Genomic DNA, 13,205 nt, shown 5'->3' with positions numbered 1-13,205 from the left:
TTGGTATGTTATGTTTAACTCTGTTGAATACAGTCACAAAATCCAGCAAACCAGCAGTTAATACTTTATTAAATCAGAAATTAATGTTTTTATGTCAATATTAAAAACTGCAACAGAATGCCCCTTAAATTTAAAATATTTTACTTAAAAGGCGTCTTTTCTAGATTAATTCTGTAATTGCGTTATTTGGTCAGAAGGGGGCGTCAAATATCCTGACATCCCCAAAACACCCAACATGACTTCATATGTTGTTCACAATAATATGAACGTTCAAAACAACACTAATGATAAACTGGTTCCACCTACAGTTAAGAGTCAAACATCCTGGCTCTACATTACGTCATCGTCACGTGACCGTCTCCGTCCATTCAGGTCTCTGATTAAAAGGTGAACCAGCTGGAAGGTACAATATTATCCATGCAAATAATGTGACTCGACACGTCTCCGCTCTGTTCTGCACACGTCAGCATTTCATCACCGATCGGCTGAACGTGAAAGATCCAGATCCCATTCATTAAAACGGAACCAGTTCACAACACACTGAATAAAATAAACACATCCATAGCCACTTTTATAGAATCAAATTCTAACTAATCACAGTCTGATTAATTTAAGATCCAAAACAATGGATCGATCAGCCGACTGCAGTCGAGTCGAGGTGTAAATTTTGCAACAATCACTGTTTTCTGTTGACTTGTCTCGGTTTGATGGAAGTCGCAACATTTGTTATATTTTAGCTATTGCGTTCACTTTCACAAACCTAGCTAATTGAAATAACCTGCTGCCCTCCCCGCCTGTGGTGGCGCTGCACCAAGAACTGCTCAAGGAAACAACACAAAAAGAAGACACTGAGCGCATCTTCCTCCTTCACAAAATGGAAAGAAAAATGGAGTATGTCTGAGTTTAGCGATTGTAGGATTTCTCTTTTGTCCTTGGTACAAGAGCAGAAGCGATTTCTCTCTCTAGCGCTAGGCTAGCGCGTTTGTTTTGGTTGTATTTACCCAGAATGCTGTTCGCTTTCTGGCCGCCTCCTCCTTTTGGAGTGGTTTCCGGTCCGCTTGGCGTTACCAGAGTTCACTTAAACCGATCTGAGACTGAGGTTTGTAGGCGGACCAGAGTCCACTTGCACATTCACACCTCCCTAAACGAACCGGACTTTATAGGCAATGATTAAACTGGGCTGGTGTGAATAAACTGTATAGCCTCATGAAGGGCCTTATGTAGGCTAAAGGTCTAGATCTTAACACTGGGGCGGGCAGGGGCGTGACAAGGTTTTAAGGACAAGGGGGGCTTAGGCCCCAGGAGATGCAGGTCAGAGAAGAAGACTAAGAAGTAAATCTTCACTTGTTATAGTGTATAAGCTCATTTTAGCACTGCAGCACAGCTAGCTCCAAAAGGAAGTAACAAAAGCAGTTTTTTTCTAAATGTAAAACTGTGACTGTGCAAAAAAATATTTCTCTCATCTAGTATTTTAAAATTACTGTGGGGGGCTATGAGTGTGAAACTAACTACTATTACTCCCTCGACCTGATTTTGGAGGAACATAAGACGATGGATGGATGGTTTCTAATCATCATTTGTTTATTATGCAAAGGCATATTTAAATAAATTGTTCCACCTGGTTCCTTATTTTGCAACAATCACTGTTTTCTGTTGACTGTCCGGTGCGCTCGGTTTGATCGAAGTTGCAACAATTCACAATTGACCAAAAAGTTATGAATTTTCTGAAATGTAACTCTTTTTGAGTCAGTTTGAGTTGTTCTTACCTTTGGACCCATTGGAAATATAGCTTTGACACTGACTGAGCATTATTTTTAGCCCTTTGTACAAAATTAACGATTCAAGAAAGTAGCTTTCCCCCACTCATATTTCAATTTTTGGGAAATTTTGTGGAAAACAGCCAAACATAGTGTCCTAAAAAATAATCTTGTCAAAAGGATGCAGACTGTTCTATTTAGTTTAAATGTACATAAAGAGGGTGGGGAATGGACAAAATAACAAAATAAATTCATCACAAAATGCACAACCTGGCAAAACTTAGGCTATTTGCATCAACACAACCAAAGTTATGCAAAAATAAAAAATAACAGAAAGAACAGGAGGCCCAGCAGGGTTAGGAGCGCCCCTGAACCCAGAGAGTTTAGGGTCGCACCTGGACCTTTGTTAAACTCGCTCAGTAATCAAGCCGACACACCCGTTTCAGCTCTCATCAACCAAAAACTCACTAATGGAGTCAAAATAATTCACCACTTTCCCTGATAATTACCTTTTTTAATCACTTTATTCATTTTTTGACGTATTTTTAAGATGAAACGTGTTTGTTTTTCTTGCAGAATGGACTTTATTCCATTTATAGCAGCTGTTTCTAATCCTAATTTCCTGGAGTTGCACCTGATGCCCTCGCCCCTCCCTCCTCTTCCTCCTGCCGTCGTCGCATCATCCTCCTCCTCTTCCTCTCCGGACTCCAGCAGTCTGTCAGGACGCCGAACCGTCCTGTCTTCCAGTTTCTGCAGATTTTTAGTTGTTTTTCCCCCCCAGTTTTCCAGACAGACTTGTGGGTCTCACAAGGTGAAGCCGGACATTGTGACTTTTCCAGCGGCCGCCATGCAGCTGCCACCGATGATCTAACGACGCCGCAAAGTGCCACCGGATCCGAGTCCAGCAGCGCCAGCAGAGTCCTCTTCCAGGAGAAACCAACACATGACCGTCTCAAAGGTGTGTTCGCTGAGGTTTTTATTTATATTTCTGTCATTTAAAGTTGCAGATGTGTTTCTGTGGAGGGATTATTTCTGGAGCTTTGCAGAGTCTGAGCTGCAGAGCTGCCATGCGGCTGCGGGAATAACAGGCTTTAACATCAGGATGAGTGTTTTTAACCTTCACACTGTTGCACGGTGGATGAACGCGGTCAGTCATGCTGGTGCATCATCGACAAAATAAAGTAAATGTATAATTCAAGGGTCTATTTTCTGTAAAACTTTCTTTTTTTGTTGGAGCTAATGAAAAATGTATCTGAAAATTAGAGTTAAAAAATAATTTTCACAGCAGAATTGTTTTGCCCAGTTTCAGCGATGTGATTAAGCTGATTAATGTAAAGTTAAGTGGAAGAAAAAAGTGTGAGGGTAAAAAGTGTGAAAGTGACACACTTTCACATATCCTCAGGTAACTGTACCTGTGTGACTTCATCAGATCCAGTCATCAGTTTTAAGGATATTAACAAAACGTACACACATTTGCTGCGTTTCCACGACAAATGAGCGTAAATCTTTATCTGTATTTTGCTAATCAAAAAAAATAAACACAATTTTGCGATTGCTGTGTTTCCAGTAAATGAAGAACTCAATTAAAATCACACATGAAAAAGTTTGTTTACATGAAAAGTCATTAAAAAACATGCAGCACCACCACGGTTCTCCTACTTCCTGTTGACATCTTCTTTGTGGTTTCCACCAGGAGTAACATCCGGTTGTTGGTCAGGTTGTTCGTTGGTGTGTGTGTGTGTGTGTGTGGAAGAAGTGTTTTTCCATTGCAATTCTGCAAAGTAAACCAATTTTAGATACGGTCAACCACCTCATCCTAGAGTCAAAACGTTTTTATATTAAAAAAGAGTTTTTATTTTAATTGCTGTTTCCATTCAGCAAATTTATTTTCAAAATGTCAAATTGTGCAACTAAATGGTCAATGGAAACGCAGCGCATTCAGTTCGGTTCATAGATTTTTTAAATTGCCGTGGTCTGACCTAAGTGTCTCTAATCTACTGAGAACCTGAATATTTGTTTTAATTTGTTTTATAAGGCCATTTCCACTGAAAATGATGAACACTTGGATTTTTTTTCCTTTTCTGCATAATACATTTCCACAAGAAATGATCAAACTGGCACATCAGGTTCAACGTCTGCAGTTTTTCAGTTGCAGATGAAATGTTTTTGTTTTATTGTTGCATGCGTTTAAAGGTTAAGTATTAAATGTGTGACAGTTTTGGAAATTAAAGCAACTCTACTGTTGGACTGTGCAACTGTTTTAAACCAAGTACTTTAGACTTTGACAGCTTTGACTCTCCTGGGCATTGATTTTTAAAAATTTTTTTAGTTAGTTTTTTTCTCTTGATTTTTCTTGTCTTTAAGCTGTCCTGGTATTTTCTCATATTTGGCTGCCCAGATTAGACTGAAAGTTTGCAAAAAAGAGGCTGAACGCCAAAGAAAATCAGGAAAGAACTTCAGAAAGTCGGCTTGAAAGTAGAAAGACATGCAGTCACGTAGATCTCCTGTACTCACAAAAATGCACATTAACTGGTTAATATTGACATTTTTTAATCTATCTTACAGCTTAAACAGTCAGAAATATCAACATGTTGGTCATGGGGAATAAAAATCTGCATCATCAGTGTCTCTGCTCATAAACAGTTACAATTCCTGGGTTACAGTAAGCCGTATGTGGCTGAACTTTGACCCCCCACTGGGTCACTGTATGCTTCCCATCCATTGTTTCACTCTGCGGTCTGAATGTAAACAAACTGGAGACAATAGACAAAACCAGTGGAAAGATCTGTGCTTAATGAGCCGAGTGTAACGGTGCTCAGCCACAATTTAAAGACGATTTGCTCGTCTTCTGCTCTCTTTCTGCAATTCACCATGGAAAAATGTACATACCGTGATATTTTCAGGGTTAACTCTTTGTAATTTACATTTTTAGAATCTTTGGCAAAATACTTCTGCAGTATTTTATATTTACTTGCAGCATATTTGAGGTTAGGCTTACGCTAGCTCCTGTGGTAACAATAAGATGGTTTCCTATGACGACGTTTTACAGCCAATGTAGACGGAAAGGAGGAATTTTTTGTCAAATTAAAAATTGTGGGATTAATCTCAGAAATTTTCTATAAAAACATGGAAGGTTCTGAGCTTTAAAAGTTGAAAACATGCAGGAAAAAAACTCAAATGTTTGAGATTAATCTAAGAATTTCAAAGTTTTCCAGCAAATTGTCGACTTTTGGAGCTCAGAAATTTCCTTGTTCAAAACAATGTTGATCATTTTCTTTTCTTTTCTTTTTTTTTTTTTAAGCAAATTTTCAACTTTAGGAGCTCAAACTTGTTTTTTTTTATTTAGAAAATTCCTGCAGATTAATTTCATTGGATTTTTTTCTAGCAAATTTTCCACTTTTCAAGCTCAAAGGTCCATATTTTTCTGGAATATTTCTAAGACTAATCCTAATTTCTAAGTTTTTTTTGTTTTGTTTTTTTTTCACAAATTTTTGGAACTCAGAAATATCCTTGTTTTTGTAGAAAATTATGAGATTAATCTAAAGTTTTAAGTTTTTTATTTTTTTTATTTTAGATTTTTCAAAAAGTTTAGATTTTCCAAGATCAGAAATATATTTTTTGTCTTTTCTGTCTGCAGCGGTTCTAACACACAGTCGTAGTTTCCACTGTTGATGCATATTAAGGTATATTTGGTGTGTGAACTATTGAAATGGGAAGTTATAAAAGTTTTTGGAGGGAGTTAAAATTATTCACGCATCTTTAGTTGCTCCCACTCAGAACACCGGCTTTACAATTTATTTGAATCTCTTGCTCAGGTTTTGAGTTTTTAAGAAGTTTTATTAATTGCAAAAATGTGCACAAGTGAGGAAACTTTAGAAGGCATTAGCATAGAAATTAAGAAATGGATGCTGCCTGCATTAATTGGTGAGCAGGTTTTAAGTCAGGAGGTGGAACAAGAGGTCGGTTGCTGCTCAGTTGTGGTCGAATGCAAATTTTCACGCCGGCCAGAACAAAGACAAACTTCAGTGTGTTTCACTGTGTTTATGATAAACCAACAGGTTTGAAACGTGATCAGCTCAGATGTTCTCCATCCAGTCTGACCGGCAGGAAGGGACAAAAAGCTGGCAGTATTAATTAACATTGACTTTTTCTTTTTTAGCGTTACTTAATTTTTTTAATGTTATTTCCTCAACAAAAACAAACCTGGAGTGTTTCATTGATTCTTTCATGCATTTTTGAGAAGTCCTTTAATCTCCATGGCAACCATTTAGCTGGGCAAAACGCTGGGTTGGACCTAGCTCCGCCTTCGAGGTGCAGCTCCTCCCGCACTCTGCTCCTTCAGACTAGCCAGCAGCAATTAGCAAACACCTGGTGGAACTGCTGAGCTTATAACGGCTAAACGAGGCAAAAACGTAATGAAAGGGTTAATAGAGGAGTGACGATGTGATGACTTCCTGAAGGCGGAGTTTCAGAAAGGGCAGAAGGTTTTAAAGAGACAGAGGCCCAATTTCAAGGCATTAAATCAGGAAGTAAAATTTCTTTAAAATAATATTTGATATATTCAGTTTTTTTTAAACTGAAGGTAATATAATTATTTAATTATGCTATAAAATGGCAGTATGTGCCTGGAAAACAAAGTTTATGCTGCCCTTTAAGACTTTCATTTGTAATTTCTTCAAAATGTGGTTCTGCTACGTATCAAGTTATTGAACATAAATGCCTGCCACACTTTCCAGATTATCTATGAATCAGAATTTGAATCTTATACAACATTTTTACACCCAGTTTACAATAATTCACTCCTTTTGTTTATTATGTAGAATCCTGGCTACGTTTTCCTGGTCTTACTGCGTTTAAATGCAGAAAACTTGCAGTCGGTGTAAATACTTTAGCGTGGCGCTGTAGTCCTCGGGGGTCTATTATCCTCCTGCCTTTTATTATCCAACCTGAGCAGCTCTGAGTAACTCGAATCATTATATAGTTCAGGAGGTGTCGGGCCAACACTTTCTGTCCAAGTTGGCGCAACACCAGAACTCCCGACTGTCTGCCAAACACTAATGGCCTGGCTGCTTATCTCCGCTGCTCTGAATAACCCGAATATTAAACTGTTTTCCAGGAAGTCTTGTGGTGAAAGAGGAGTTTTTGTAGAATTTCTAATAAAATCTTGTTGCACTGCTACGTTACGTCGTAAAACATCAACTTGCAATTCTGGCACGCCATCATACACATTCCTCAGATTCCCAGTCTCTGTCCAGTCGGTGATCTGGGCGGTTTGCTATGTTCAGGATCGTTTCTTCAGAATGCCAGATCGAATGTTTTCTCTTTTGACGTGAAAAGGAAGTTTTTATCTTATCTTGACTTCTGTCCGTCACTCAGATCATTTATTCACCTGATGGCTCCTATAATAGCTACAGGAATGCTGCTGAGCGAATATTCAGCTGCGGCCTTGAGACGCTGAAACGTGTCTGTCAGGCTGATGTGAAGTTAAATCATCGATCGGCCGGTGATCAGCTGGTCAAATGCAGAAAAATCTGATTGATTATGGATTGCAGAATAAAAAATTAAGTGATATTTTGTTATTTAGCCTGAAGAAAAGTGTTAGGGATAATCATATTTTCATCATTTCATTCATGTGTTAAACTAAATATTTAATTCACCATCTAAATATTTAAATAATTGGCAAGAAAGCAAGACATTTATTTTGAAGTTAAATGTTTTGTTTGGTTGCTAGTATTGGTTCTTAGCCAATATTAGCAACCAAATATTGACTTGGTAAATATTTAGCTGAATATTCCAACCAACATGTTGCTAATACATGTTGGTCAGTAAAATATTTAGCTACATATTTAGCAACCAGGCTAAACACTTAGCACGGTTGCTAAATATTGCCAACACGTGCTGGTTAGCAAAAATATTTATCAATATATTTAGCAACTAAGCTGAACAAAATATTTATCTAACAAAAGCATTTAGCTCCGAGGTACAGTAGATACTTTGACTACTTTTTACTTCTCATACTCATTTCAAAACTTGTACTTTTCTACTTTTATTTCAGTAAAACAGTTCAACTTGTACTCTTAACTTTGCTACGGTATTTTTTCATACAAATATCTGTATTTCTGCTTACGTAGAGAATGTGAGTTCTTTTCCACTCGCATTGTTTTTAACGTCTCAGTTGTTTTATTGCATCTGTCTTGTCGTCTTTTAAAGTGATTTGGATCAATAAATCTTCAGGAATTTGTCTCGGATACATAAAGCAATAAAGGAGAACCGATTTATGTAATCAGGATGAGGTCGGATTGCGTTCAAATAAAAGAAACGTAGATTTTTATTACCTGAGCATCAGATTTATTATCCCTCACATTAAAGCGCTTGTTTGGTTTAGCGAGTTGCAGCAGGGCTCTGATTATGAGGTCATCCGTGTTGCGCAGCGATCGACGGGGAAATGATCATTTAATTGCGTTCAGAGCCTCGGCACGCCTCGCTACACCACACAAACCCGACGGGGATCGGTTCAGCGAACAAACTGACCCGCAGCCGGAGGTCAGGTCAAATCGGACGCAGCAGCGGCCGGACAGCGTCCCGGGGAAACCCTTCAGTTTGCAACGACGGCACTATTCCCACAATTAACCCGGTTTTTAAATGGGACGATATTCCAATTATGATGTTTGCACAACAGGGAGCAGCATTGGCTTCATGCCTGAACTGTTCAGAGTCGAACTGCTCGGTCAGACAGACAAAAGCTGGAGGAGGCCATGAGGTTTTGACGCGTTTCACAGCAAAGTCAAATGAATCTTTATTGACTGCAAGTTTTTCCTTACAGCCTGCGTGTGTTTGAATTGTAGTGCAGATTTAATTAGAAACTGCCTGCAGGTGAATGAGGTAATCTCATGTTTCTGCGTTGCCTTGGTTTCCCAGACTTCCACAGCCTCATGTCGATAAAAGACACAGAGATGAGAATTACTGGAGTAACTTTTTGATAAAGTTTACTTTTAGGAGTACTGTACTTTTTACTTCAGTAATATTATTATGAACTATTGGTACTCTTTTGTGTAAAATTTCTGGATTCTCAATCCAACACAAGTAACTTCAGTGAAGAAAGAGTAATCGTTATTTAACCCTCAGACCTCTTATACCAACTTTGTTCTTCTGATATTTTCAATTCGCAAAATCTGTTGGGCCATTTGGTACAACTAAAAAAAAAAATAAAAACTTTAAAAAAAAGATTTCTGATCTCCAAAACTAAAAAATTTGCAAAAAAAAACCTCTGAAATTTTGTACTTTTAAAAATTCCTGACCTTGGAAAGTCAAGAAAAAAAACCTCAGAACTTTTTAGATTAATCTCAAACTTTCAAGAAATTTTCTGTTTGAAAACAGAAATTTGACTTTAGGGTCAGAAATGTGAAAATCTTTGACCCTAAAGTAAAATATTTACCAGAAAAAAAATCTAAAGTTGAGATGAATCTTAAATTTGGGAAAAATTAAATGTCTGAACTCAAAAAGTTGAAAACTTACTAAAATAGTTTTTAGAAATTTTGAGTTTGAAATTAATCTCAGATTTTTTTCAAGGAAAAATGAGATTTCTGAGCTAGAAAAGTCAGAAAAAAAACCCAAATTTTTTTTTAGATTAATTTCAGAAATGTTCTAGAAAAAACAGGAACATTTCTCTGAGACTGACTTGTCAAAATTGTCAAGAAGAAACTCAGAAGATTTTCAGATTTAACTCAGAAATTTTGACCGTGACCTTACTGAGGTAAAGTTTACGTTTGAAACTCAGAAATAAATTTTTTCCAGCAGCACATCAGTGTTTGGATGCATCTGGACTTTTCTTATAGATGAGAAGCTGCTTGCAGTTTAATCTTGTCAAATTAGTCATTTCATTTTTTAATGTGAATAAAGTTGTTTTTTTTAGCCAATATGCTGATGGATGTAAAGGATGATTTCTTTAATATCCTGACGATGGACTGAAATCCTAAAATGCTGTTGCGTAACGACCGGATTTGCACGCGACCTTTGAACCTGGTTATTTTCCTGAAAACAGATTTTTGTCAATAAACGGCTCCATGCCTCTGCAGGCCTCATCGTCTGGATTAACAACCTTTTAACACCGAGACTCGCCGGAGTTTCATGACCAGCCTTTGGTTTTCGGCACCGCCCTGCAGCGGGTTGGTTCTGACGTGACGTCTGCCCGACCGTCTGAGGATAATCTGCGGCCGCGCCCACGTGGGCTTAGATGGAGGGATTACTTTAAAAATGGATCTGAGCAGAAAGCCGGCGTCCTCTGGTGAATCAAACGTCTTTAAATCTGATTTGATCAGATTTTAAATCTTTCATGCATTTTGTGTGTTTTTTTTATTTACTTCAATCTGTTTGTAGTTTTTCTTCCTTCCTTTTTGTCCAGCGTCTGTTAATTCACAGTTTAACATAAAATGCATCAACAAATGAATGTTACAGCTGCAGGAATAAATATAAAAATGGGGGAAAATCCCTGAAGAGGAATGTATTGCGTAGGAATGGGTTCTTGACTAGCCGCCAAAAATGTCTCTTAATTTAGGAAAATTGCTCCATTTACACCCTATAATTCTCCAAGCCAACAAATGTGTATAAAAATTTTGAACCATAAACTTTACATGAGTGAGATGCAAATTAATGTGTGAAAGTCAATCCTTTTAGTTTTCATACTGAAGTTATTTGTCCTTAACAGTTACAGTAAGAAAATCACAGCTTGGTGAAAAAGATGAGGAATATTTCAAATTCGAAGTCGGCAGAAATCAATAAAAAATAGCTTAAATTGCTGATTCCTACAAAATATTTAAAGATTCGTGCTGAAGTGCCCCCAGACGTGGCGACAGCTGTGAACATGTTGTTTGTGTCTTAATTATGCAGCAGAGTCTGATCCATTATTAATGAGTGTTGGTGTTCAACCTGCTCCACTGTTGTTTTAACTTATTGATTGTTTACCTGCAGCGATGATGGCTGAAAAACCCTCAGACCAAATGTTGGACCGGTCCTGTTGGACTTTGGTGGGTTTTTTAATTTACTACAGAAAATCAGAAACTGATCAGAAAAGTTTCGCAGGTTTTATGTTCATGCTTGTTAACGGACCGACCCAGAGGATTGGGTTAAAATCAGAAGTTTATTCTGGCAACACTGCAACTCTGCAGCTAAAATAAAAGATTTGATATTGTTTGAATACTTTAATTAAAACTCTGCTGTCTAACTTCTGCAGTTTATGATCTCATAAAATGACATAGTGTCTAATGAAAGATGCTGGAAGCTAAATGAGCAGAACGAGAGCCAAAAAATATTAAATAATGTAAAAAGTTTAACATTTCTCTTATAAGAAAGGGAAACTTTTATATATATATCCATTGCTAGAGGTGGGTAGGGTAACCAGAAATTTTACTTAAGTAAAAAGTAGCCGTCCAAGAAATTACCAAAAAAATATTTGGTAAAAAATCTACTTAAAGACTCAGTAACTGATCAGAACGGCAATCATTTCATATTTAAAAATGGCATCACCAGACAGACCAAAATATAAAGTTATGTGGAAATTTTGGTATTTTAAGAACCGCAATGACAATATTTCATTTTTAGAACAAGATCTTGTATCATATTGCAAAGGTTTGTCTTATTTGAAGTGTACTAGGATATTTGTAGTAGCAACTAGACCACATTGAAGCTGCGAGCAGCATTAGAGGCCGCTTGGATGACGTCAGACAATGATGACAAAGGACCGTCAGGGATCCAACCAGGATCACTCGTGCCAAGTTTGGTGCCAATTGACCTTTTTATGTGAAAGTTATAGCGTTTCGTTTGTTTTTGCGAGTACACCAAGTTCGCCGCTCTGCCACGCCCCCTAAACGTGTACGAAAAGTCTGTTTTTTCAATAACTTTTAAAGCCCCATGCCTTAACTGCATTCTGACCAAGAATGAAGCCGATCGGTCGAAATCTCTAGGAGGAGTTCGTCAAAGTTCGACGTGAGTAAAAGTGAAAAATAGCCAAAATTTGACCTTTGACCCAAAATGGCCGCCTCCCTGTGCATTTTAGGGGGGACCTCCAAGAGACGTTTTTTCTTGATTCTGGGGGCTCTACCTACGCACTGAGTTTCAGATCTCTTCAACCTACGGTTTCCCCTATCTCACGTTAGGGGGCGCTGTAGAGCAGTTTGGCCACGCCCATGTGCGATTCCACCAGAATCCAAAACCTTTCCTCAGGGGACAATTTTGGGTCAAGTTTGGTGAGTTTTTGAATATGATGAAGCCTCCAAAAGGCCACGTAAAGTGGCAAAAAAAAAAAAGATGATTGAGAAACCTTGCGATTTCAATAGTCCCTGCGCCGCCAGCGCTTCGTTGCTCGGGCCTAATAAATAAACGGTATGAAAACAATAGACCTTCGCAGCGCTTCGTTGCTCGGGCCTAATAAATAAACGGTATGAAAACAATAGGCCTTCGCAGCGCTTCGTTGCTCGGGCCTAATTACTTGGTAGGATTTTGTGTTTTTAAGCGAATAATGGGCAGAGAGGATGGTTTTGAAGAGATGTCAATGATTCATGTTGTTTGTTTAGCTGATTTTGCTTCGTTGAATCAGATTTTATTTTTGCGAAGGCCTGAATTAAACCTGTGTGCGGAAGTCTCTGCATGTTAATGCGGTTAAATAATGGGAGCGTTCTGCTGTGTGCTGTTTATATAAAAGCTAAGCTAATCCCCTCGAGTTCCTCACCTTGACTACAGTCGCTACTTATGACCCACTGATATGGTTTTAGACCAGCGGGAGAAACTCTCTGGATAATTACTAATTCATCAGGTTTTCTGTCATTTATTATGCATATGTTGGAGCCGGTTATGTCTGCAGTAAAAACAGCTGAGCTAAATTTATACCCACAGACCTAATTCCTTCCTGCAGCAGCATGATTTTATTTATTTTTTTACCTTTTTCTCTGATGCTGGATATTTTTATCGTTTTGTGCAGAGCGCCGTCGCTGTCAGGGGAGCAGCTTTATGCAGACGTGATTAACTCGAGATTACAGAAACCCAGCCATTATTGTTCTCTCTCTGGAGCAAAGAAGTGACGCGATCTGGAAAATCTTATCGCAAGCTTTTCTCCTTAACTTGGTTTATTCTGCACACCACATAAGAAACGATTAATTGGGAACAAAATAATGTATATTAGTCTATCTGGGTCAGATTTACACACATCAGTGAAGAATTTTGATGTTTAGCATAAAAAAAACATTTATTTGTCCATAAACTGGGAAATTCAAAGAAATTCAACTAGAAAGCAGCTAGAAATTGGTAATGATAATAAAAATATACAGTTATATACAATTATGTTGTGAAAAACCCAACTACTTTACAAGAATGTGGAAAATGGGAGTAGAGAAAGCTCACCGTTTATTGGGACAGTGATTAAATTGTAATAACTTCAGGGAGGAAGGACCTATTTTA

General features: G+C 37.9%; 1 protein-coding gene across 1 annotated transcript in view; it reads left to right on the top strand.

Annotated features, from left to right (window-relative positions):
* The first annotated feature begins 2,446 nt into the window (after positions 1–2,446).
* coro2aa (coronin 2Aa) overlaps positions 2,447–13,205 on the top strand; it is a 41,298-nt gene continuing 30,539 nt past the window's right edge. Inside the window, exon 1 of the mRNA XM_028016736.1 lies at positions 2,447–2,715. Coding sequence (XP_027872537.1) covers positions 2,701–2,715 — 15 coding nt within the window. The 5' untranslated portion in view covers positions 2,447–2,700. The remainder of the gene's footprint in view (positions 2,716–13,205) is intronic.

The sequence above is a fragment of the Xiphophorus couchianus genome, chromosome 5 (genome assembly GCF_001444195.1).
Source record: "Xiphophorus couchianus chromosome 5, X_couchianus-1.0, whole genome shotgun sequence".
NCBI classification, from domain to species: domain Eukaryota; kingdom Metazoa; phylum Chordata; class Actinopteri; order Cyprinodontiformes; family Poeciliidae; genus Xiphophorus; species Xiphophorus couchianus.
This window is presented reverse-complemented; position numbering and strand designations above follow the sequence as displayed.